Source organism: Culex quinquefasciatus, chromosome 3 (genome assembly GCF_015732765.1).
Source record: "Culex quinquefasciatus strain JHB chromosome 3, VPISU_Cqui_1.0_pri_paternal, whole genome shotgun sequence".
Lineage (NCBI taxonomy): Eukaryota > Metazoa > Arthropoda > Insecta > Diptera > Culicidae > Culex > Culex quinquefasciatus.
The window spans coordinates 143,677,641-143,704,553 of record NC_051863.1 but is presented as its reverse complement, the minus strand read 5'-3'; the positions used below and the strand labels follow the sequence as shown (position 1 = coordinate 143,704,553).

General features: G+C 35.8%; 1 protein-coding gene across 16 annotated transcripts in view; it reads left to right on the top strand.

Moving 5' to 3' along the window:
• The window catches only part of LOC6038221 (SCY1-like protein 2), a 160,702-nt gene that overhangs the window by 49,976 nt on the left and 83,813 nt on the right, over positions 1–26,913 (top strand). For all 16 annotated transcript variants that reach the window (XR_005278399.1, XR_005278396.1, XR_005278398.1 and 13 more), the window contains exons 2-3: positions 3,857–3,982; positions 7,257–7,355. Coding sequence is in view for 12 of the 16 variants with exons in the window: in XM_038262274.1 (XP_038118202.1) it covers positions 3,857–3,982; positions 7,257–7,355 (225 nt within the window). In the remaining 4 variants the exon portion in view is untranslated. The remainder of the gene's footprint in view (positions 1–3,856; positions 3,983–7,256; positions 7,356–26,913) is intronic.

Here is a 26,913-nt window from a genome sequence, read left to right as displayed (position 1 = left end):
CTGTATTTTCTTTAAAAATAAATCTGTATTTTATCTGTATCATGTCAAATTCGAAGCCAAAGAAGATTGTTTTAGACTTTTAACAACAGATTTATGCTTTTTAATAATATTAAAGCATGAATCAATTATTAAATTGTTCAAATTTTTAAATAAAATCATTTTAAAAAAATCTATAGATACAGATTTTTGTGATTTTCGGGATCGAAAAATCTGTAAAATACAGATTTATTTGTATATCTGGCATGGCTGGTTGAGCCTGTGGAGTCCTTTGTAAATTTTTGTAAGTCAGTGTAATTAGTTGACAAAAAGTGCCATCTATTCAACAATGAAACAAATTCTTTTTTTTGGTGGTTTTTATTACTCAAAAAGGATAAATTTTGGAAAAAATCGAAAAAGCATACAATTTTTACCAATAAAATAAGAATTTTTGACTTTGTGCGTGTGATTTTTTTTCAAAATTGTCATTTTTTATACAATCAGAAAAGAAGAATATAAGAACTTGTAATATTGCCTTCCTCACCTGAGGTAAGGCTATAATCCTGCTCGGAAAATGAACTTCTTTCAGAAACGTCGTAGACCCACCTTCATATATACCTATCGACTCAGAATCGAACTGAAACAATGTATGTGTTTATGTGTGTGTGTATGTGTGTGTATGTATGTGACCAACATTCTTACTCAGTTTCCGGTCGCATTACACTCGGTTTAGGGTCCCATACGTCACCATTGAATTGTTTGAAGTTTCGATAAGTAGTTCAAAAGTTATGTATAAAAATGTGTTTTCACAAATATCCGGATCTCACTTAAATGTATGTAAAGCTATGTCCGAATCTATCATCCGGCCATCGTTTGTTAGGTAGTCGGAAGACCTTTCCAACGAGTCCAAAACATTGATAATCTGGCAACCCTGTCTTGAGTTTTTACCACTTAATTGATATTTATGTATCTTTTTGAAGCCAGATTTCAATTAAATGTATATAAACTATGTCCGGATCCATTATCCGACACATCGTTGTTTAGGTAATTGAAAGACCTTTTCAACGAGTCCAAAACATTGATGATCTGGCAACCCTGTCTCAAGTTATGACCACTTCAGTGATATTTGTATTCCGGATCTAAAAAAATAGATGAAATTTGTGTATTCCATCATGTCACCCACTGTTTGTAAAGAGTGAGGAAGGCACCAACCACATAGGTGGATTAAGTTAGTTTTTTTTTATAAAATCAGAATATTAGAAAATATTTTTTCCGTCTTTTAACCGTGCGCGAAGTCGGAAGCAAAAATTTTTAGCTGTCGTTTTTTCACCCTTTTTTTTTTTTTTTTTTGTGAAAAAAGTATTTTAACATTATGAAGATCAACGCAAAATTTCTGATGATGACCAGTGGAAGTTTTGGAAGCGGAGCTTTCGCGATTATCTGGACCAGCTCTCTTCAATTCCTCAAGTGTCGTCGTCGGATGAAATGGCAGTTTTGGCCAGATGAGGTCTGCGGTCCGGGCCCCCCTAGCTGCAGCCGTTGTTGGAGTGGAGATATTCGGAGCCAAGGAACACATCCACTTCATCCGATCGGCCTGTTTTTTTTTTTATCAAGAATTTGGGATCTGACGATCGGGACCCCACCCACCTGGCTGTGTCTTTTGATGTTTTGCTGTTCCTTGGTGAGAGCTTTCCATCATTATTTGCTATTTGACTATATTCCCCTTTATTATAATACAATATTATAAATTCAATAACCCTCCTACCCCTTTCTCATTTTCCCATTCCCCAATCCCAATTTCCCCAACCCCAATTTTCCCATTTCCACTTCCCCCCTAAAAATATAAATAATTGCCAATTTACACTAACACACCACACCCAACTTATTCGGAGCGTTTGGTACGGTATGTCCACGCATCCTTCCTCCCCTGTTGATTCTGTGAAATGTGGTCCGTTCACAGAATCCGTCTCTGCGGTTAATGCAACGCAGTAGGCCTGGCCGCTTTAATTTTTGCAATACATTTTCGGGGTAACTCGGATGTACTGCAATTATTACTATTGACAAGAAAGAACTTGGGGCGTAATCTAACCACAAGTTCTTCCAGGATGCTTTCTTCGGACTGGCTGCGCTTGTGTTCGATTAGATTAGATTAGATTAAATTAAAATTAATGAAAAACAATTTGTTATATCCAGTGTTGGAATTCGAGCGAGAAGAAGGAAAGCATTTCTCGCTCGCGAGCGAGGGAGAGAACTTGTAGTACTTTTCTCTTCTCGCTCGCGCTCGCATTTTCGTTCGCGTTCTCGCTCCCGCCGCGAGCGCTCGCGAGCGCCTCGTGCTAGACGTTCGTCCCAAGCTAGCAATTTGTTTATCAGGCATATGAATGCTGACCAGGCGATGGTATAGAGGTGTAACTTCAATCTTTTTGTGTGTTTTTTTTTTCGTTTCTAACACGTTCAACTTCTCGCGAACGGGCAATTCTGGCTCGCGAGCTATCCTGTTCGCGAACGGAGGAGAGCACGGGCAATCGGTGAGTTTCTCTTGGCAGCTCGAGACTCGCGGCGAGAACTCGAGAGAGAGGATTTTTTCTCGCGAGAGCGCGAGAATACCAACACTGGTTACATCTATGTGGTTATTATTAATATCATCATTACAATCTTTAACAGAAAATCTGATCTCGACAACTTTGCTTAGCGAAAGAAAAAAAATTGATAACTAGCCAGAATTTCAACATATTAATGCAAAAAGTCATGGGAAATGCCTCATCAACTCAGATTGCTTTGCACCCTTCGGCGAAGGTGTAGGGAATTAAATTTCCTACAAGAATCTTACACTTGGACAATTTTGGGCGAGACATGCGCCACCTTGCCGAAAAATACTGAAACGATGTATTTCTGCATACACTTTTGCGATTTTCCCCATACAAACTTCAACGATAAAAAGCGTTAAGGGTCGCTTAACCGATTTTGCGGAAAAAAACACTTTTTGCCGGTACTATACAACGAAAAATCACAAAAACTCTAATATTTTTTTATTCACTCAAACACTTGTTCTTTTCATTGTTTTCAGCTCATTGCACTGAAATTTATATTAAAATATTAAAGTTTTTGGAAATAATATTTTATTTTGCCTCCTGATTTTTCGGACCGTTTTTGAAGGGGGAGAGGAGAGAAATATTTTGAAAAATATTTGCAGCAGCCTAAAGGTGATTTTGACAAAACTGTGGACATTTTTATAAACCTTTTATTAAGCTTCACGAAAAATGGCGTCATTTGAAATGGAAACATGCAAGGACAAAATAACGTCCAATTCTGAAAAATTCAAAGCAAGAGATTTAGAAAAAAAAACACAATGATTATTTTATAATGAATTTCAAATGGCGTATTTGTTTCCTAAACATTCTGAGAGAAAAGTGTGCTTATAACGTGTTCGCAATCGATAATTTTAACAAAAATATTTAATAAACAACTCATCTCCGCACCGTGAGAGCACTAAAAAACTTATTTTTCCGGTCCAATATAATTTCTGTTATGTTGGTTCTAATGAAAAGCATTTTATCGGTAAACTGTTGCATACAGAAAAAAAAACCTTCTTTGCAAACAGTTAATTCCACGGTACTAGACATATTCCAGTAGCAAAAACAAGTTTGAATCATGGCAAGGGTATTGATGAATCCGGAAAAAAATAACCGCATGTTTCCTTTTCAACGATGCATATGATTCAGTTTTGCTAGACACGAACGTTGTTACTATTCATATGACCACAAAAAAAACAAGTTTTTATTATCATGCTCGTTTTATCCTTATAAAAACCGCACTTTAATACCGAGAACCTCATTATAATCGAAACATTTTTTTCCTTCTCTCCCACCCACTTTCCTAGGAATGTTCAATATTCGTGTTCGAGAAACGTACCGCAGAAAAGCTACACAAACCAAAGCGAAAAGACATGGTGACGGAAATTCTGCGGGCATCGGTCAAACAGCTGGAACGATTTCGGCACCCCAAGGTACGTACCCGAAGATCCAACTCTCCCCCCAAAGATGGTGGTGGGTGGCAGCGAATTTTCATTAAAAGTGAATAAAACTTTTTCCCCGTTGTTTCATTGGTTTGTTGTGGCAGAAGGAATTCTCGCCTCGTTTTGCACGGGTCAATGAAGCCAGCAACCAATGTGGAACGCTTTGGTGAATTGATTTAATTTGAAATTAACAAACTTTTCCTCTGCATTGTTTCCATCAATGCCATTCTATTTGCCACATTCATTCTCATTTCGACGTCGTCGTGCTATCTTGTCGCACCCGCCATTTTTACGTTCCGAGAAAAACGCGTTTTAATGTTTGACCTTGAATATACAAAAACGAGAGCACGCAATGTAAACAATAACAAACACGTTTTGTTTGGCTGACCATTCTGTGCATTGTCCCGAAGTTTGGTTGAAGTTGGTTGCTGGAGTCCCGAGTTATAATTACAAATGTTTACGGTAGTCTAGCTTGTACGTGCGACAAACGCATCCTGACTTTCCTGGCCTGAAATCGCTTTGGCCTTTTGTCGCACTTACATCAATTTTCATGGAGTGACAAGATAGCACGACAAGATTGAAACTACTTTCATATGTAAAGTGACAAAAATGCACGGAGTTTTTTCGGTTTTTGTTGAATACCTCAGGATTGAAATCGAATTTTGGGGATATGTGAAGGTCAAAAGGTGAGGCATTGTGAGCTGCACAAAATGGCGTTCTTAACTCAATTTGGCCCAAAATGCACGTACGACAAGTTAGCACGATGGCGACGATTTGTTGTTCCCACTTGGTTGGGTTTCCCACGCGAAGGGGTGAGGAATTTTGGGCACGCTAAAGTTGTGGACGAGATCGGTGGAAAAAATATCATTAATTCAAATAGGATATGATATACATAACCAAAATCATACAAGTCTAATTTCCTTTTTAAAAAATTGATATTATGTCTGTTAGAAAAAAAAATTCCCAGATTTCTCTTCGAGAATAAATTAGAATGATGAAGCTTTTTTTATTAGCGACATTAGTTTATTTTAAAAGGCTAAAGTGTTAAAGAAATCTTTTGTAAAACTGCATTTGAAACTCAAATCTACATCGTTTTTTTTAAATTCACACAAATTTTTTCATGAAAGTTAGAATCTAGAGATTGTTGAAAGTTCCTATTATCATATGAAACACAATTGCTGATAGGAAACCAGTTTAGCAATAATTTAAAAACATACAAACTGTTTAAAACAAATTGTTTAATACTTTTGAACAATTAAAAGAACCAGGACATGGATTAAAGTTATGTTTTAGTTAGGACCAAAAATATATGATTTGCAACAAAAAATAATATTTTATGCATAACTGTAAATCATTTATTATCTTAGTACAATATGTTAAAATAATAATCGAAATAAAAGTAATTTAAAATGTTTGAGTATTATTAAAAATTGTTTCAGATAATAACGCTTCAATTGACTTTGAAAGCTTGAAGTTTCTTAAGGTCATAGATGCTGTCTTTCACTTTTGGGACAATGACTGTCGATGATGGTTCTTAACTGGGTGATGAATAGAGAGAATGCGTAACGGGATTTTAGAATGATCCCACTTTGTTTATATCTAAAAAGTAGGAGGCTGTTCAAGCACAAGCATGACTTTTTTCTTACTGGTAAATGAGCTGTTTTATAATCAGTGGTTAATGGTGGTTTTATTAGTGGTTTTATTTTGTCTAGTTTTGGACTGTTTTGCTGTAAAATTGTGTATGTTTCCAAGTTTCGATTGGTTAGAAGATGTTTTTCTGGCTGATTTTGGTATCCTGCAGCTCTTCCTGGTCCAGCGAAAAAACCATCGCTAATTCTAGCGAAGCTGATCCAACAAATAGAGAAGATTTTCACTAAACCAGTAGGTTTTCAAACGGAATCAAACAATTAATACAGCTTCTGGATGAATACAACCGCATCGACTCCATAAACAATTTACATTCATCATTATAAAAAAATCAAGTATGGCCAGTATATATAAAATGCTTCTCCAAACAATACAAAGAAACCCATTTTTTGATTGAAACATTCTGAATCAAGCTGTTTTTTTTTCTAAAACAAACATGGCCGCCTAATGGCCGATCGGGCATGATGCCTTTCAGAGCCTTAAAGAAATATTGTATTACACCTTGATATTATGGGCATTTATTAAGGTAACTTTACACAATTTTCGAAAGATATTTGTAACGACGAATTGGTCCAAAAAATCAAGGGGCCAACAACTTTGTTTTCCGAAAAATTTCAAAATTTCTCTGAAAATATAAGTCCAATCAACTGGAATCATTCAAAAATGCATTTTCTGCACTAATTACCCTATTTGCTTAGTTTGGACTCGTTTAAAAATATTTAGAAGTTTTATTAATTTTTGCGAAAAAAATTGTCAATGCTAACAATTTCAAAACAATTTTTTTTTTCATATGAATCTTCAATTCGCGGCTTGAAGTTTGAATTTTCATACTTTTTATTTATTTGCATGCTCCAAAAATTTTGGTCAGTGTCGAGCGACATAAACTTTAAAAAAAATATTGAACGGCCTTATCAATCAGTAAAAATATATTTTTTTCCTTTTTTCCAAGCAAAATAAATAGTAAAACGTGCATCCAGGTTAAAATTGCATGTGTAAATTTAACTTGATTTTACCCTAACTGATGTGCAATGCAATTTTGTACCTACTAAGCAATTAACAACATACCGTGTACCATCGAGGCAAATTTACAACATAAAATTGTCAACAAGCACCCCCCCCCCCCTTCTTTGATTTTTTTTCTGTGCCCAATATCTGTTTTATAATTAATCAGCATATTATGACGATATAAAAGAAATTTTCAATGCATACTTTTGAAATTACTTGATAGTTATAATAATTATTATTATTTTCAAATGAAGACATAATTTAAGCGTGCACAACTGTTAAGCTGATTATGGAACAAACTTAAGATAAAAAAACCAGAGCTTGACAGATGGGACACGAGAAAAACATTTTCCCTTTTCTTCTTATCGCCCCTACGAGAATAACTTTTTTTATTTCTGTCGTTTTTATCACTTTATTTCCAAACCAAACCCCTTCCTCATTCTGCTCTCGTCTTTTTCTTGCAACTTCTTTCCCGCACGACATAAATGCAATCAATTTAACAGTAATCCCGACTTGTTTTCCGTTCAATTTCACTTCAAGCCCTGCGTCCTTCCCTTATGGTGGTGGTAGTTTTACTCAAAGTTTGCTTTCTTCTTCGTCATCTTTACTCCAGATTCTGCAGATAATGCACACCGTCGAGGAAAGTTCGGAGACCCTTTCGTTCGCCACCGAGCCCGTCATCGCCAGTTTAGCGAACGTCTTAGCATATCAGGTGAGTTTTCTCAGTTTACGGTCAATATCCATGTTATGGGAACATTCTTGAATTACGTAACGCTGAATTGTGATTTATCTTTAAAACAATTGAAAGAATCTTCTTGAAAAAATCGAAATGTCATGTTGGAGCAACTTTAAGGCAGCTTCTAAAGAAACGTCAAACTTTATTTTGATAGAAGGCAAAAGCAACCCGCAAAAGAAGCGATTCCTGTCATATTTGTTTATAGGATCAAGACTTGGGTTGAACGGACAGCTTTTCCGACGCACCTTCATTCCCGTTGGGAAAACGGGGGAAAATGTGGATAGAATAACGGCATTCAGGGGGTAGTGGAGACGGAGCAAGACATTCCAAATTGACAGCGTGATAAAAGTATAGCTGACACGTTTCGCACGGTCAGTCCCGGAGCTCTCATTTCTTTCTCTTTCCCTTGGGTGGGAGATACTGTTTCAATATCTGTTTAAGGTTTTTGTTTACGTTTTCGAAGAAAGCTTGAACAATTCGTGCTGGAAAGTTTGAAATAAATCGATAGTTTTGGATTAAATTAAATAAATTAAAGGTTGACAAGTAAATCATTTAGCAAAATGCCTAATTTCGACATAAACTTTGATTTTTCTGCATCGACGATAGTTTAATTTATGATTATAATTTGATTTACAGCCAAAAAAGCTCATTTTTAAAATAATACAACTTTGTTGTGAATCCTTTCGTAGACAATAGATAATAATTCGCTTGAATAAAAAAATATCTTCCCACACAGATAATAATAATTTCATTATAACCTCAAAGTCAAACAATTACTCAAAACCACAACTAACCAATTACGGCAGACGTTTTTTCCCACCCGTATTATTATACTCCCTCGTAGAAAAGTTTTTCTCACCCAACAATTCCAACTCTATTCCCCTCTACTTTCCACCTTTTTCCTCTTCCGCAAATTACGATAGATAGTTCATCATATTTCTTCATTAGCCGAAGCGATTTCCCCCTCCCCACCCCAACGTAAATCTCGTTAGCAGCTGGGAAAATCCTTGCCCAGACCCAGAATTGAGCAACAATTTCCACGACCACGTCGTTCGCCCGCGACAACCTGGGCGACGGCATGCAAAAGGCAAAAAGAGCTTTTCCTCTTCCAGAAGGGGGAGGGGGTTGGGAAAAACGCACCATCAAAGGAAGAGAAACGATGGCGATCCACCCCCTGGGTGAAGGGAAAACTTTTGCCCTCACTTCATTAAAAAGTACGAACTCATAAAACATTCCTCGAATTAAGATAAGAACTTAATGAATGTGAAAACAAGGCGGATGCTGAGCACCCCTTCCCCAATCCACCCTCACTCACTTGTCCGATAAAGATCTGACAAGAAGTGGGAAAGTGAAAGAAATGAAAGCAATTTAGACGAGAAGGAGCGAAAAAAAGTGCAAGAAAATAACACCAAATAAAAAGAAAAGTGGGAAAATTATGAGCGAAGCGTTTCATAAAGTGCTCAAATGGAACGGAATGATATGCAGAGGGACAGAGAGAGCTTCCAGCAAAGGGAAAAATATTTCAAAAATGAAAAACCACAACAAAAGGACAATGCAGGACCGCGGGACCATGCGGTACGGCCAGCGAAGGCGCTATTTTTCTTCGAAGGATAAGCTCGAGCTTATAAACGAAAGGGTCGTCTTACAACAGCTTGGAGAACAACCAGACAGCAGTGTTGCCAGTCAAATGAATAGCTAGCAATACATTCAAATTCAATCGTTTTAAAAAAGTTTAAAGATATAATTTTGAGATGCATGCATTTTTTAATTATATCTGAGCAATTTTCAACGTTTTGGCAAATCTTTTTTTCATTGAACTTTAAATTTGGATGAAACATTTTCCATCGATTCCATTAGCGTGGTTCACGGATGTATGAAAAAGACAAAAGTGTTTTTAAAATTTAAACCCTGTTGATTTTTTTTTGCGCATTTTTTGATATTTTAGTGTCAACTTTTGAGCCTACGTCAGTAGTTCTCAACCTTTTTCGATCCATTCCCCCTTGGGTTATTGCACAAATGTCACAATGTTGGCTTCAATGTTTGCAGAATGATGATATTTTTGACAACATTTTTATTTTTTTATGCTTGTAACAATTTAGCATTTTTTCAAACATTTTCATTAACTGCTCATATGCTCAAGTAATTTAAATTAATATTTGTTCAATAATCTTTTCGAACGGTTCCTGCATCTAGCAAAAGGAAATACCCACAGCTTTATTTTTTAATAGTCACGGAAATCAATAAAAAAAAATTAAAGATGGCATAAAAAAGAAAAAATCACAAAAAATATTATTTGAAAACCAAAGTAAGTATTGTCAAAGTTCTATTAAGAGCGAGTTTTTCACCGATTTGAAACAGGTCGTATCAAGGTGCTCCGATTTGGATGAAACTTTCAGGGTTTGTTTGTCTATACATGAGATGAACTCATGCCAAATATGAGCCCTCTACGACAAAGGGAAGTGGGGTAAAACGGGCATTGAAGTTTGAGGTCCAAAACACATGAAAAATCTTAAAATTGCTCGCATTTCCGTAAAACTTCATCAATTCCAGCTCTCTTAGATGCATTCGAATGATCTTTTGAAGCCCTTCAAAATGTGCTATAGACATCCAGGATTGGTTTTACTTTTTCTCATAGCTTTTGCAAATTACTGTTAAAAATGGATTTTTTTAAAACCTTAATAATTTTTGGCAACAGCCTCCAACACTCATACTCCCATAGGTCAAAAGTTAGGGAATTTCATGGACTATTAGCCTACGGTATTAACTTTTTGGCCAATCGCAATTTTTCTCATAGTTTTACGATTTTTCTAGAGCAAACATTTTACAACGTTAGTTTTTGCCCTGTAGGCCTCCATAGCGGCACTTTTTGGTCTCAATTTTGGCATATTCGGAATCCTCAGAAAATTTTACATTAGATTGAGGTGTTGGAATTATGAATTTGATTGGAAAAAATGCCATTAAGAATTAATTAAAATATTATTTAGCATTTTGTCGGATTAGGGGTAAAACAAGTTATCGCCTACTTGATACAGCATTTGACGTATTGATCATAGGGTAAATAAGATCTATTTCTTTTTTCAAAAATGTTTTATTTAATTATTTTTAAAATCAAAATTACAACTCCAATACTTCTAACTTACGTGAAATTGTCCGAGGATTCCGAATATGCCAAAATTGAGACCAAAAAGTGCCATCTTCTTGGCCTAGAGGGCAAAAACTAACGTTGTAAAATGTTTGTTCTTGAAAAATCGTAAAACTATGAGAAAAACTGCGATTGGCCAAAAAGTTAATACCGTAAGCTTATAGTCCATGAAATTCCCTAACTTTTGACCTATGGGAGTATGGATGTTAGAGGCTGTTGCCAAAAGTTATTAAGGTTTTAAAAAAAATCCATTTTTAACAGTAATTTGCAAAAGCTATGAGAAAAAGTAAAACCAATCCTGGATGTCTATAGCACATTTTGAAGGGCTTCAAAAGACCATTCGAATGCATCTAAGAGAGCTGGAATTGATGAAGTTTTACGGAAATGCGAGCAATTTTAAGATTTTTCATGTGTTTTGGACCTCAAACTTCAATGCCCGTTTTACCCCACTTCCCTTTGTCGTAGAGGGCTCATATTTGGCATGAGTTCATCTGGGGTGGGTCTCGTGGCGCAGGGGTAGCGGCTTCGGCTGCCGATACCGATGATGCTATGAGACGCGGGTTCGATTCCCGCCTTATCCACTGAGCTTCTATCGGATGGTGAAGTAAAACGTCGGTCCCGGTTTCTCCTGTCTCGTCAGAGGCGCTGGAGCAGAAATCCCACGTTAGAGGAAGGCCATGCCCCGGGGGGCGTAGTGCCAATAGTTTCGTTTTTTTCATCTCATGTATAGACAAACAAACCCTGAAAGTTTCATCCAAATCGGAGCACCTGGATACGACCTCTAGAACAAACCGAGCAGAATCCACAAATACTGCCTCTTAATGCTTCAAAACAAGCAAAATCTCCCAAAAAAAAATATTTTAATAATGTTCTGAAAAAAAAAATGAACGCATGCAAAACCTTACAAATATATTTTGTTCAAGTTTAAAGAATTCAAATTTGGTTTCATTTTTAAAGAATTAATAATGTAAACTAAAACCAGCAAAACAACCCAAAAACTCGAGGAAATTTTTCATTTCTCATGTTTTCAAGAACGGTTTTTTAATGAATGCGAAAACATGTATGGCGTCATCCATAAAGTACGTCACGCTCTAGGGGGGGAGGGGGGGTTGTCGCAAGTGTGACAAAGTGTGACAAGGGGGAGAGGGGGGGTACGTGAGACTGTGACGTCACGCTAGACTATTTATTTAATATTGAACTTTTTTTTTAAATATAGCTTTAAAAATTTAATGTTTGATAACTTTTACTCACAAATCAAACACGATTCAAGGCTTTATGAAACAGAGTTTTTGATGATAGATGTAATATGCTTCAAAAAACTGTGATGGTGATTTTTATCACTACAACATTGAACAAAATTTAAAAAATCCAAACGCAACCTGTAAATATTAAAAACATTCTCGAATGAATTCCGAATTTCAAAATCATCCTTTTTATAAATCATGCCACACAGTAAAAAAATGTGTAAATTTCGAAGCTGTGATTTCTGAAGGTTGAATTTTACACATTTATTGTTGTAAATTTACCTCAATTTAGACTCAAAAAGTGTCATTACACCAGAAAAGTGGTAAAATTACTCATTTTCAGAGGTAAAATTACACATTTTTTCTGACATAAAAGATGTACCCCTTCCCAGATGTAATATTACCATGATTTTTTTACTGTGTAAAATTGTACAAAAAACAAGATAGTGCGGAGGGGGGGGGGGGGTCCGACAAAACGTGACGTACTTTCTGAGGGGGGGGTCAGAGCCAGTGTGACATAGGGGGGAGGGGGGGTTAATTTTGGCCGATTTTAGCGTGACATACTTTATGGATGACGCCTATTTAAACGGTTCATGTTTCAAACAAAATTGAAAATTCACAGAAATTTATGTAAGAAAAGAGGATGCAAGAACATAAAAAAATGAATATGTCATCTTTAAAAGAGAAATGCAAAAAAAAAAAACTTTAAATAATATATTTAAAAACCCTTTAATTTTCAAAAAAAAAATCCACGAATTAATATCTAACCTTGTATCCTTCTTAATCCTATCTTTAATTTATATTTTTATCACAATTCGTCGAAACTTCCTATTTATTCGATTTCTTTTTATTATAGCTCTTGTTAGCAAAAAAAATGAAATTTAAGGAATTTTAAATTATAAATTTCTCGCTTTTCATTTTAAAAGGCCCTATTTACAAAGGAATCCCATGGTCATTTTGAAAAAGTAATCCATATTTTTCTGAAAATTTTACCAAAACAGTTCAAGTTAAAAGTTCACAAAAGATACAATTCTGGCAGCTGTTTATAAAAAGTGGTACGTGAATATTCGAAAAACTGTAACTTTTCATGGGTTTTTTTTATTGATTTGGTGTCTTCGGCAAAGTTGTTGGTATTTATGAGGACTATTCAGATTTTTTTTTTTCAAAAATAGTGTATTTTGTAAAAAAAATTAAGTAAAAATATTAAAAAAAGGAGTAAAATTTTTTATGTAAAATCAATATATTTTTTGATTGAGTGTACCGTTTTCAAAATATTGCAATTCAAAGATAAATTTTGTCCGAAAAACTCCGGTTTTTTTAATTTAAAAAAAAAAGTGTCCGTGATTTTCCATAACTAAAAATATTGTTTTTTTGAAAAGTTCAGAAAACTTGCTACAAAATTGTCTAAGAGACTTTGAAAATCGGACCATTAATTGCTGAGATATCGACATTAGAAATTGGAAGGTTCTTTGGGTAAGACTTAGAAAACTTCAATTTTCCTGTTTCTTTTTCTTTCAGCCGCTGTATCTTAGCAAGCAGAGGTCCAACCTTCAATGTTTCTTAGACGAAATTATAGGAAATTTTCTGAACTTTTCGGAAAAAATATAATCAGGAATTGACAATCATAGACACTATTTTAATTTTTTCGGACAAAATTCAACTTTGAATGACTCTATTTTGAAAACGATACACTTAAACATAAAGTACTTTTCGATTGCAAATTTGATTTTAAATAAAAAAAATGAGGTCAAAAATTTTTGGGTACCTACAAGATTTAAGTTTTTTTACAAAAAAAAATCTATTTTGAATTTTAGAAAAAAAAATCAACTCGTCGCCAAAATGGCTTAAAAGATGAGGGTTTTTGTCCCCTAAAACATTTAAAAAAAATTAAAATACGGATTTTAAGAAATTGACTTTGTGGAAAAAAAATATTTTTTCTGAATCGTCTTCATCAATGCCTAAATTTGCCGAAAATTACTTGAAAAGTTACAGATTATCGAATATTTACGTACCATTTTTGTATGAACACTCATTGAACAGCTGCAAAAATTATATGGAGAATTTTATGGGCAAACCAATGATACAAAAAGACTTCTTTGGTCACAGGGAAGGTCCCCACAAAGTTTGAGCCAAATAAAAAAATATAAGTAAAATCCATTTCCAGGTTTGGTGGAAATTGCTCACAAGGAAACAATGTACAGAGTATCATCCAAATAAAAAAAAGAAACAATATAAAAAAACATACTTTTTCGAAGTTTTAAAGAATTGCTCACATGCATTATCTTGTTAAATAAATGTTTCATTTCCCTGGAGTCGCTTATGTGAACATCATTACTTTTCTTAAAATTAAATAATTAAAGTAAAAATCTTCTAAATCTGGCAGCACTGCCTCCCCCTTTTTTCCGCGAGCGCAACAGAGTCCCAGCAAAGGGGTATTGCAGAAGGGACGGTTAAATTGGACCGGAGAATTTATCCTCTGAGAAAAAATGTGCCCGAGAATCCATCGCTTAAGAAGCAAAACAACACGCAAGAAAGCCAACAGAGCTCCAGCAAAGAAAACTCGGAGAAGCAACAAGTCCCGTCGTCGTTTTTGTTATTAAAATGCCACTCGCCATGGGTTTTTCCGAGGGAAGGAAACAGTGCCACTTTTCCACGATGTGGTCGCGTGCAAACATATATCCATAGATTCGTCTTGGGGGAGGAATAAAGGGAGTAATGGGGTCCTTAACTATTCTGGAGATTGTTGAAGGAAAGTTGGCTTGAGTTGAGACTGTCAAATGGTTTAAAATTGTAAAAATAGCTGATTTCTTAGCAAACTTTAATTTTACTTCAATTAAGAACAGTAAAAAATTTAAATGGTGTTAGTTAATCTAATCTAATCTAATCTAATCGAACACAAGCGCAGCCAGTCCGAAGAAAGCATCCTGGAAGAACTTGTGGTAAGATTACGCCTCAAGTCCTTTCTTGTCAATATTAATGATTACAGTACATCCGAGTTACCCCGAAAATGTATAGCAAAAATTAAAGCGGCCAGGCCTACTGCGTTGCATTAACCGCAGACAGATTCTGTGAACGGATCACATTTCACAGAATCATCAGGGGAGGAAGGATGCGTGGACATACCGTACCAAACGCTCCGAATCAGTTGTGGTGTGGTGTGTTAGTGTAAATTTAATTTGGCAGATAATAATATTTAGTGGCGGGGGGGGGGGGGGGTGTTGGGGGGGGGAGGAAATGAGGATAGGAGAAAGGGAAGGTGGGAAAGGTATAATATGGATATATCATTTGATCAATAGAATATTATATAAAATAAGGGAAAAAAAAAACTTCTATCAAATAATGATAGATTAAATGGATAGATCTCACAAACTCCTGGGTCCAACTCGATATAACCGGAAAGTGTTGTTCCACAACTCCTTGATTGTTGCTCTTGGAAAACAGGCTGTTATCTCCACAATCCTCCTCATCAGCTGGAAAAAGACTTCTAATCCACCGGAACCGAAAACCGCCAGAAAAGTTTCACTACAGCAGAAGTCCATCGTAAAAGCAACTGCACCGGAACAGCAGGAACCAGGAACCAATCCACATTGAAAGCGATCCACCAGAACTGAACTCCACTCGTAAATGAACTACACCGGAACTTTACTCCAACGGAAAACTTAAAAAAACTTGAGGAAAATCCACTTCCTTGAAAAGAGAAAAAACGCCAGCGAAAAAACTTTCCGTCCGAACACCTAAGTCATTATAAATTGATTCTCAACAAAAATTTCTTTCAGTTCTATTAATAATAAAACGCAATTTTCTTCAATCATGTTTTCTTATTTTTCGAAATAACTGCTACTTTGTAACACACAACATTTTCCGCTTCATTAGTTTAAAAAATGAGAAATTTTCCGCGCCTTTCCTTAATTATCGTCTCATTCTGTCTGAGCCTGGAAACCCCTTCGTTTGTCACGCTTCAGAGTTCAGTACCGTTCACTTGCTTACTGTTCATCGCCATCGAATGAAATGGAACTTTCACGCCTAAATGTTATTTTTTATTTTGTTTCTTTCCTTCGTGTGAAATATGCTCATTTTTCTTATTTCATTCTTCGCAATCATTTCGCTTATCGTCTAATTATTTAGTTATATTTCTGTTAGTCGCTGAATAAAATAAATCTCTGTCTCTGCTAAAAAGAATTACGCGTACAAAAAGACGCATCCAATGAGGGGAAGAAAAAAAAAACGCTTAACGATAAAACAAACAAAAGTTGAGAAAAGTCAATCGTTTCGCACGTACGCTCAGCTTTTATAATTCAACTTTTAACTCTTCTATGACACCATTGTTCTGATATCTGTACCAGGAGAAGGGGCTTACAAAGCTATACAATTTGTTAAAAAAAAAAAATTGAAACAAAACTTATCAACTAAGAGTACCTAACACACAAGCAGCACAATTTTCGACTCGCGCGCGCCTTCATTAGCATAAAGTAAGGGGGATGTTCACTTTTTGGAGTTTTTTCTTCTTTTTTACTATTTCTCATCACACGCACACATTGACTACCGATAAAACATGTTATTGCACTTATCAACTAGCTAAAAACACACTTTACGGCTGCTTCTTCTAACATCGAATTGCTTCAAGTCGAAAATTGTCTTGTTTTATTTTTAAGCATTAGCATTAGTTCTCTGTACATCAAGCATCAAAACGGAAAAACGTAAGTTCTCGTGTCTATTTCGCGCCGTTTCGACCTTAATCCTAGAAGCTAAAATATGTACACAGTTTGCGAGAGAGAAAAAAAAGACTCTTCCTATACTAGCTTAAACGTACAGAATTTTACACGAGCGAGAGGAAAGCGCGAGCGACTAAACTTAGCTAAATTACACATTTCTGTACAAGTGCGTGCGTTGGAAGCCTTACGTCTTTTCCCGCTTCTTAAAGTTCCGTTTCGAGGCGCACCGCTGGATAATGTCCGAAACGTGCGTCTTGTGGTCGAAGATCTTCATGATTTGCGTGCGCGCCTCGTTGATGCCGTCCGTGATGATCTTGCTGCGCTGCATGTTGCCCTGGGAAAAATAAGAAGAAAAAGAACACATTTTTAGCACGGAAAACAGGGATCCGACATTTAAAATTCAAATTTCAACTTAAAAATTCGGTGATTTTAAAATTTTGATATTCTAAAAATTCTAACATTCAAAAATCTTAAAACTCTACAAGTTTTATTTAAAAGTATTGGAATTTCTAAGTCTTAAACTGTCTTAAAGTCTTAGAACATTGTAAAAATGCAAAATTCAAAAAAAATTAAACTGGAAAAATTCTAAGATCCTAAAATCCAAAATTTCAACATCAAAAAACATATTTTCAATTCATAACGGTTAAAATTTTGAAAAAAAAATAAAATAATAGAATAGACTTTTAAAAAATCCAAAATTGCAAAAAAAAAAACAAAAAAAAATCCCGAGATTCTGAATGTTTAAAAAAAATTTACAGAATTCTTACATTTTTAAATTCTAAAATCGAAAATTTTAAAATTCAAGGATTGTAAAATGATAAAAATTAAAACTCTCTTAAATGGTGTTAGTTACATTATTTTATTCCTCATTTTATGTTGAAGCTACATACTAAGGATGATTTAATTTTTAAGTTTCAATTGCAAAAATTATCTCCTGTTTTCCTGATTTTTCATCAATATATTGTTTTCTTTTTAGGACAATTCTTGATTTTTTTTGTATTGTTGACCTTTGTTTCTTTTTCTTCTCTCACTTCTCCAACTTCCTACTTCCTGTTTTGGTCAGCTTGAATTAAGACCTACTTCCGATTGGTTTCTTTTTCAGAGCCACGTATCAGCCATAACACGTGGTTTTATCCATATATCACACTGCACTGTATCCCCTCACCGTCGATTACGGCTATATCGAATATCAATTCCCTGCTCGCCACCAAAAGAGACCAGTTTCGGATAACTTGACAGCCCGAGCCGACGACGAGTACTAAAATAAAAATGGCAATATATTTTTCATTGGAGTAGATCCTTTTTCGCCACCATCGTACTCAACGTGGGGGTGTTTTGTGTCCTCAGATCAAAAGCAACAAAAGGACACCCGAGAGTGACAACGGCGATTACCTCTCACGTGTCACCGCCGATGAAAATTTCAATAAAAGACAAGTGGATTTACTCCCGTTTACACTCTACATAAATAGTATTCACGACGAGCCATGAAGCCGAGATCGTTCACGTTAATACACACATCAGACTATCCCCGAAGACTGTGTCTGCCGTTAAAGCTAACGTTTATTGAACTAGTCAATTTGCCAACAGGTGTTCCCTCATAAGCGCACGGTATGGTGCGTGTGAGCAGTTCATTCATTAAGCACCGCAGCATTCCACCCGACAAAATGTGTTGTGCCTTCGGGGTGGGTGAAACTCCATCGGGAGCAGAGTCTGGCGGTACTGACACCAGTAATTAACACGGTTATCGTGTCTGGGTTCGGTGGAATCAGCTTTGGAAAAGGGTAATGATGATACATTTAATAAACTTAGTGGCTTGCTGGAGCAATCTTCTTGCGTAAATTTCAACAATTTGAGCAGGAATTGATTTACTTTGAACACTCGAGCTGGAGTGAAAAGCGAGTGAGACGCAGAAAAATACCTTCTATTGGTATGATTATACCAGAGTTTGATATTTCTTAGCCCCCTATAGTCAACGCCAAAAAATATAAAAGTAAAATGAAATCAGTGTGCATTTGAAGCAACGGGAAAGCAAAGCAGAAATTTAAGGTTCTTAATTTTTTAAATCCATGCAAATGTTTGTACGAAATTAAAAAAAATGCTATAAAATGAATGTTACTTACCCTTTGTTAAATACTCAAATTTCCCATTGATTGTTTTGAAAAAGTACTCTAGACTTCACTTATTGGTTGATAACACTTTAAATTAATATGTATGTTGTTTAGGTCAGGTCTGCGGAGTCGGGTCTTATTTATAACGACTCCGACTCCGGCTTTCAGCTCCAACTGACTCTGGCCTACCAACTCTAGCCGACTCTGACTCCGACACCTGCTCAGTATTAAGAATATCTAAAAATTTGAAATAATAACATCAGTCACATGTTCAGAGCACACTTGCGTGAATACCGCAAACCGGGGTTGCATTGATGTTCAGGTGAAACTGACAGATTTTTTTTTTCAAAATGATAAATTGAATGATAAAAGAATTGACTACAAAATGAATGGTATGGAATGATACTTAGCTTGGTAGTTAAGAGTGTCTCAAGAAGTAGTTTTAACAAATTTTTTAATGTTTGAATACTCTCGAAGTGTCATATTTTTCTCATTTATAATAATTCAAACTTCAAAACGGTCAGCATTATCGGATTATTTTGACAATAACATGTTTTGAGCGTTATTGGAACAGAAATCAGAAATATCATCAGATTTAAATTCATTTTTAGTAGAACAATTTTCTAAGTAAGTTTGGATTTGCTTTTTGATTGATTCGAACTTTTTAGTTATTTAAAATGATTTTAATTTTATCAAAAGAAAGTTAAACAACTATCCAACTGCATTTTTCCAAAGAAACCATTAATAGAATTCTAGCCTTCATGATTGATGTGACACATGAAATCAATTTGCTTACTTTTATTCAGAAATTTTTAAGAAACACAGTAACTGTTAAAGTAACCCTGGTTTTGCATTAAAGTATTTTTGAAAGCTCTATTGCACTTTTTTTTTTGAAGAGGCGTTCATGGGCATTTTGTGATCCAGCCCAGTACATACTAAAAACATATATAATCATGAGAAAATTCTTACCAGTTGAATGTTATTTGAAAAATAACTTGAAATTCTTTCAAGGTAAGGATGAACACTTTAAGATTTTTGTTAAGAAATAGAAAACATTAAGGTATTCGATATATTTTATAAATTCAATAATTATTCCATAATTAGTTGCAACTTATTATTAATATTTTTCTTCAGTTTCAAATATTTTCAACACTTTGACTTTTAATATTTACATACAAAATGAGCTTGTTGAGTTCCAAGTAATGGATTGATATAATAGTTGATAATTTGATGGTAGTGTTATACTGCCAATTTTACAAATATTTTAAAATCATTATCATTTTAGTTATGTACTGATATTGAACCGTTATTTTTTGATTTATAATTTTTTCATAAAAAAAACTTTTTTTATGTACCTCATAACTTTTTTACATCGAAAAAAAATGATCTACTGAAACCCTCAAAGACATTCGCTTTTGGGCAAAAAAAAATGACTGCGTGTAAAATTTTTTTAAACGATGTTGGAAATTTTTTTTGTCAAAGTTGAATTGAAAACATGAAAAAAGAGGCAGTCAAGCATCGAGTAAATATTTTAAAATTTTGACAACACAACCACAATTGTTTATTATTTTATGAAGTTCAAAAATGGTTAAGAGGTTATACACAAGTACAACTCAAAAATGTCACATTTAAACTGATTTAAAATCTTTTTTGCATGGAATTAAAGTATACATTTTCAACTATTAACAAAATAAATTTGAAGACATTTGGTTGTATCATTGCCGAAATTTAGTTATTTGAAGTTAGTGGTTTCAAAAAACGGGTGCCACGATATCTCAACACTGCTTTGACCAAATCGGCTCAAAATTTTGGTGAAGGCTCGTTAAACCGGTTCTGTGTGCATGACGAAGGCCGATTAATAAAAAACTTTAATTTTAAAATAGGTAGATTTTTTTTATTTGTTTCTTATAAAAATCATCAGTTTTTGATTTCTGTATTTAAAAAAAAAAACAAAATTTAAAAATCGGGCTTCGTCATACACACGGGATAAGTCTTGGAAGTATTCACCGCAAATTGCAGCCAATTTTGTCCATTCCATCTCGAGATATCGTGGCACCCGTAAATCAACTCGGTGTTTAGAGAAAAACGTTCTCAAAGATTGACAGTTCACTTTGCGTATGGCAAAATTGTGAACTTAAATCGTCTCTTACTCAGTTTAATCACGAAATATCTTCATGAAACTTTCAGGAGTGATTGAAATTCAACTTTTTAGTGGATTTAGTAAATTTTCTGTAATATGAAATTTTTGCGATTTTCTACATGTGTGTAACCCCTTAATACAGGATAAACAGATTATCATTTAGTGATCATAGTGAAATAACACAGTTAGTGCTATTCAATCAAAATAAATAAATTTCAAAAACATAATGGCATCTGATAAATCTCTTGAACCAATAAAAATAAATTAAATGAAAAATGTCGACGCGCAGTGCACGCGATACGAAAACATAATTTAAAATTTATTAATGTTTTGTGAATTAATCAGCAATAATGAACAATAAAAAAGTTCATAAATTGTGTTGAATTTTAGATAACTCCGACTCCGGGTTTTCAGAAATTTTCGACAACGACTCCAGCTCATAAAATTTAGCCGACTCCGACTATGACTCTGACTACAGCTATTTGAGTTTTGCGACTTCGACTCCAGGTTCTCAAAAAGACCCGACTCCGACTCCGACTTCGACTCCAAAGCCCAGGTTAAGGTTGTGTTCCATTTTGGAGATACTTTAGCAAATTAAGTTTCTAAAATCTCAGTAACATAAGAATAGCCTAATCGTAAATTCAACCGATGAAAATTTAACACACTTTAATTCGTATTTATTTGCAATGGATATTTTGTGAATACTTAATTGAACCTTGCCAATTTTCCAGAAAAAGCTGGAACTTACGAGTCCAACAGCCGCCAGCGATTCCACCGGAGCAGGCTTAGTTTGGTGTGTTGTTTGGCTTTATAGCAGAAGACGACTCCTACACCTGGAATGACTTAACGGCCAAACAACAACCAAGGCCGGCACTGACCACGGCGTCTTTTTCAGGGGGGTAGTATTTTTTGAGAAATAGCAAGAAAACTGTCATATACATATGAAAGTGTGGAACATCCCCGTTCATTTGCGGGGCGAACGAAAATCTTTGGTCGGGAAAAATCAAAGTTATCCTCATTTGAAGTTTTTGAACTTTTTTCCTATGGGGCGAAATTTCGTCTATTTCAATTTAGTATTGTTATAAGTCTACATGGGCATGATTTATGGTTCAGATCATATGATTTCTTATGGGAAATGATGCAAGGAACATTTTTCCTGAAGCACGCAAAGTGATTGAAAATAAGGGAAAAAAGTTATAAAGGTTTTATTGAAAATTTGGGAGATTTTCTGATAAAATTGCACACTAGGGTGGGTACGTTTTTCAAAAAGTTCTCGGATCAAGTTTTAGTATGGTTCCCCTTGTAGGGCATGCCCATAGAGACTTTCATACCAAATATCAGCTCATTTGGTTGTAAACTGGCTGCGCGCATCAGGGTTAAAGTTTACATGGGAATTACTATGGGAAATTGGTACTTTTTGTTCAAACGCTCCTACAGGTCTGGGAAAATCACGCGCCAACTTCTGGTATGGTCAGGCCTATGGGGAATGGTCTGGAGAACACTTTTCCCGAAGAGAGCATATGGATTCGTTGTCCCTAGACCTGGCGCATCGGCAAACAATCCGATGTCTCCGGAATCAACGGTTTTCCCTCAAAAAGCATCAAATTTTCCTTAGCATGCTATGAAAGCTTGATGAACACCGCGACGCCATACGTCAGGCAGGTACCACGTGGTGAGAAACGACTGGAATATTTAATTGCAAACCTTCTTTTAACTAGAAAATGATCATTTCGAGCAATCCTGATATTATTTAGTCGAATTCAGAATCTTTGCATAGCAAATTTGTATTTTTTTTGCAAATATTTCAACCACGTGGTAGCTGCCTGACGTATGGCGTCGCGGTGTTCATCGAGCTTTCATAGCATGCTAAGGAAAATTTGATGCTTTTTGAGGGAAAACCGTTGATTCCGGAGACATCGGATTGTTTGCCGATGCGCCAGGTCTAGGGACAACGAATCCATATGCTCTCTTCGGGAAAAGTGTTCTCCAGACCATTCCCCATAGGCCTGACCATACCAGAAGTTGGCGCGTGATTTTCCCAGACCTGTAGGAGCGTTTGAACAAAAAGTACCAATTTCCCATAGTAATTCCCATGTAAACTTTAACCCTGATGCGCGCAGCCAGTTTACAACCAAATGAGCTGATATTTGGTATGAAAGTCTCTATGGGCATGCCCTACAAGGGGAACCATACTAAAACTTGATCCGAGAACTTTTTGAAAAACGTACCCACCCTAGTGTGCAATTTTATCAGAAAATCTCCCAAATTTTCAATAAAACCTTTATAACTTTTTTCCCTTATTTTCAATCACTTTGCGTGCTTCAGGAAAAATGTTCCTTGCATCATTTCCCATAAGAAATCATATGATCTGAACCATAAATCATGCCCATGTAGACTTATAACAATACTAAATTGAAATAGACGAAATTTCGCCCCATAGGAAAAAAGTTCAAAAACTTCAAATGAGGATAACTTTGATTTTTCCCGACCAAAGATTTTCGTTCGCCCCGCAAATGAACGGGGATGTTCCACACTTTCATATGTATATGACAGTTTTCTTGCTATTTCTCAAAAAATACTACCCCCTGAAAAAGACGCCGTGTGACGTTTTACTTCCCCATCCGATGAAAGGTTGGAGCAGATGGGATTCGAACCCATGATCATCCGCTTACAAAGCGGACAGCGTAATCATTCGGCCAAGCCTGCTGCACAACGGATATAATTTAAATTTGATTCTGAGTCGATATGTGCTTGTGTGTACTAAATGAATTTAGCAAAAGATGTACAAAACATAAATACAAAAATATCAACAGAAATATGCATAAGAGGATTCTTAGCAAAGCTACACAAACTTTTTTCAATTTTCAATGAGGTTTTTTATATGAATGGTTTCATTTTTATTATGATTCAATAATTGCAATGTGCTATAAATGCATTTACTTACCTCAAACGCCAAAAATATTGACCAAATATGGTCTGCAAACCATTAAATGGGAGAAGAGTTTTTTCATAAATCCGCTCCTTTCGTTGTCCCGTCACGCAAAGAAATGGCTGGCAAAAACTCAAATTTCAACTAATTCGTTCAGTTCAAGGAGCGAAAGACTCGTTTATAAATTTGTGAAAATGTATAGAAGAGCCAAAGTTTTGAAAAATCAAACTAGCAAAACTGTAGCGATTGTTGTAGTGTGCCTTTTAAATGTCCAGTTTTACGATGTTGTCCCGTTACGCTACATTATCATTTCAGGAGAAGCAAAGGTACTATATTGTTCATTCTACATTATATTTCATTAAAGGAAAATCAATAATCTTTTCCAAATATTTAATAACATTGGGGTGTTTCTTATTTGTTTTGCCACTACAGCCAAAACGCTAAAAAAAAACCTAGGATTTTTTTAAAAGGAGCCGAAGAATCGGTCATAAATGCTCTTTAAATCCCAGCTTGAAATCTCAGCTCAACAAGTTGTCATTCTTTCACTCTCAGTAGCATGCCATCGCTCCCCGTTTCCAGTTTTTTTCCAGCCCACCTTAAATTGCACACCAGCTACACCCATCAGCAACAGGTGCAAGTGATGGCCTTTCCGGACAATTCGCATGTTTTTGTTCTCCACCCGGCTTCGGCGCTCATCATCTGGAAGCTTTTCACCGTCGCATCCTCCCTCAGAACCACTACAGGGATGTGGATTAAACACTTTCACCTGCTCCTTCCTCTCGTTGTCTGTCGAGCTTTTCGTTTTCATTATTTATGGTTCGGTCTGCACAGATAAAAATATATTAAATTAAAAAAATACGAATATCTTTAATTAAAAGTTGTAAAAAAGCATTAAATTTGTACCATTTTTTTAAAAAATTTGCACGTTAGCCACTTTTGGTTGTGCACCCTGGAATGTGGAATTTCCCACCGAGCCTCCCCGTTCGAAGTCAGGGGCAGTAAACTGTTGCAGGACCATCGTGGGGAATGATCACCTTTTTCCCGCAATTTGTAGCCATTTTCTACGTGAGAGCACTCCAACCAGATGGAGCCAGCACACGTTCATACATATTCTGCCTACCGGCACAAAAACGGAGGCACGAGTCCCAGTAGAGTGCCGCTCTCTACACTCTAGGCCTGGGGCAATCTGGATGATTGTGGCACGTGCTAATGGCTGCCGGAAATCCATTCGTTAGGGTACCGAACCGACGCTTTATGCAGGATTATTGTGAGGATAATATGCACTTAGGTAGTTGAAATTGTTTAAATAGGGTCGTTTTGTGAACATAGTTTTAATTGTTATTGAAAGATGAACATTTGAAATTAAGGATTTCCTAAACTTCCAATTATCAGATCTTGAATTCAGTGAGAATATGTGATGTCAGTTATAACCACTTGAAAAAGTATTACATTGAAACGTGATGAGAACACCCTTTTCAATTAAGATTGATGGAGATGTTTCTGGGAATTTGGAATTAAAACGAGAATTGTAGCACAAATTTACCATCAGATAACATAAATACATGCTTTTGATTTTGCTCCACATAAATTTCCAAAGGTGGAGCGTGCATGCAGCAGATTTTCCAGGAAATTCACTCGGGGCTTTTATTTATTCCTGTAAAAAAAAGTTCAAAGATCAGAAATCACTCACTCATCGCCATGCGAATCTTTGCCGACTGGAGCTTGCAACCGATCGCAATCGAACACTACTCTCAGGATGGCAGCGACTTGCTCAATCGCTTCACCCAACGACACAAATGCTTCGTGAACTGCTTTGCCTACTCCGTCCGTCGACCCGAGTCACACACGAATACGTTCAGAGAGGAGAGAATCTAACAACATACCAGCTCGGCGCTCTTTTGGCAGTGTGACGTAAATTTGTATTTGGCATGATGGAAATTGCTTGTAAATGTGTCTTTGATGTCGTGTTATCAACAAAATTGCAAAACATTTTTGATATCATTAATTTTAAGCAGCAAAACAAAGCCGATCGCAAACTATTCCGACTCAGCTTTGAGCGACATAACGCAATCGGTCTCTCTGAACCATTCGCTTTGCTACCCGATTGGATAAATCAGAGCAGTTATACATCGCGCATGATTTGGGCTCGCGTGTGGCTGAGTCTTTTTGAAGCAATCAGGACCCTTGGTTATGGACACTGAATATATTCCATATTATATTTGATATTTAAAAACTTCTCAATGAAAGTATGAAATAGCTTGCTTTTGGCAAAACACACAGCAGGTTTAAATAAAAAAACGATTCAGACCAGTTTTGAGCACACTGTTTCTTTAGCCAAGAGCAAGATACATCATACCTTCTTTTAAAAAGTTTCAATGTCAACCCTGAGTATTTCTCAGTCATAAGCAAATTTGTTATTATTTTTCATTGGGTTAATGATCCGCCAACTCGCACAGCAGTTGCTCGTTACTCAACGGTAAATAATTTTAGGAGATCTGGTACATTTCGCCGAATGGTACGTTTCCCCGAAAGGACATTTCAACAAATTGCTTAAAAAAAAAACTTTGTATATGATTTATGGTATTTCTATGCAGCAGTGCTATCTTGTCACTCGTTCATGTAAACTTGTGTTCTTTTAATACGTAACGCAGTTGGGTAGATGAGGTAGGTTCAAATGCTGAGTTACGCTCCAAAAATGAAAAAAATGTAAGGAAATTTTGATGTTTCCCTTATCAACAGCATGCATGAATGCGCTGAAAAGATAAAACATCACGATCATCAAAACTAGAGCCGGTGCGAATAGGAAACAGTCGTTGGCCACCAACGGCGCCCGCCATGTCAGTTTGTAGATCTCGAGGGGATGGGACGGGAATGTTAGTTAGCACAGGCTGCTACCAAGGGTGGGTTCTATACGATATCCACACCCCGCGTGTGCCGGAAAACTACTTCTACTTGGGATTTTGTTAGTGGGGAAGGGTAATGGCCAGGATTCATCATAGAGGATGATGATGTGGCCCAATAATCAATGAATTTCGTTGAATAGGGTGATGTATTATGTATTCTCAAGGCAAACAATCGGGTGATGCGGATGAGACTGTTCCCGGTTATTTGGTGTTGGGTTTAGCATAAATGATTCAATCTTAGACAGCCGGCTGTGGAAAGATTGAATCAAAATTATGTGTGATTAAAAGGTTAAATATTACACTCAGCGTAACATATTTACGTAGAGTTGACCTGAGACTAATTATACTTTTAAATT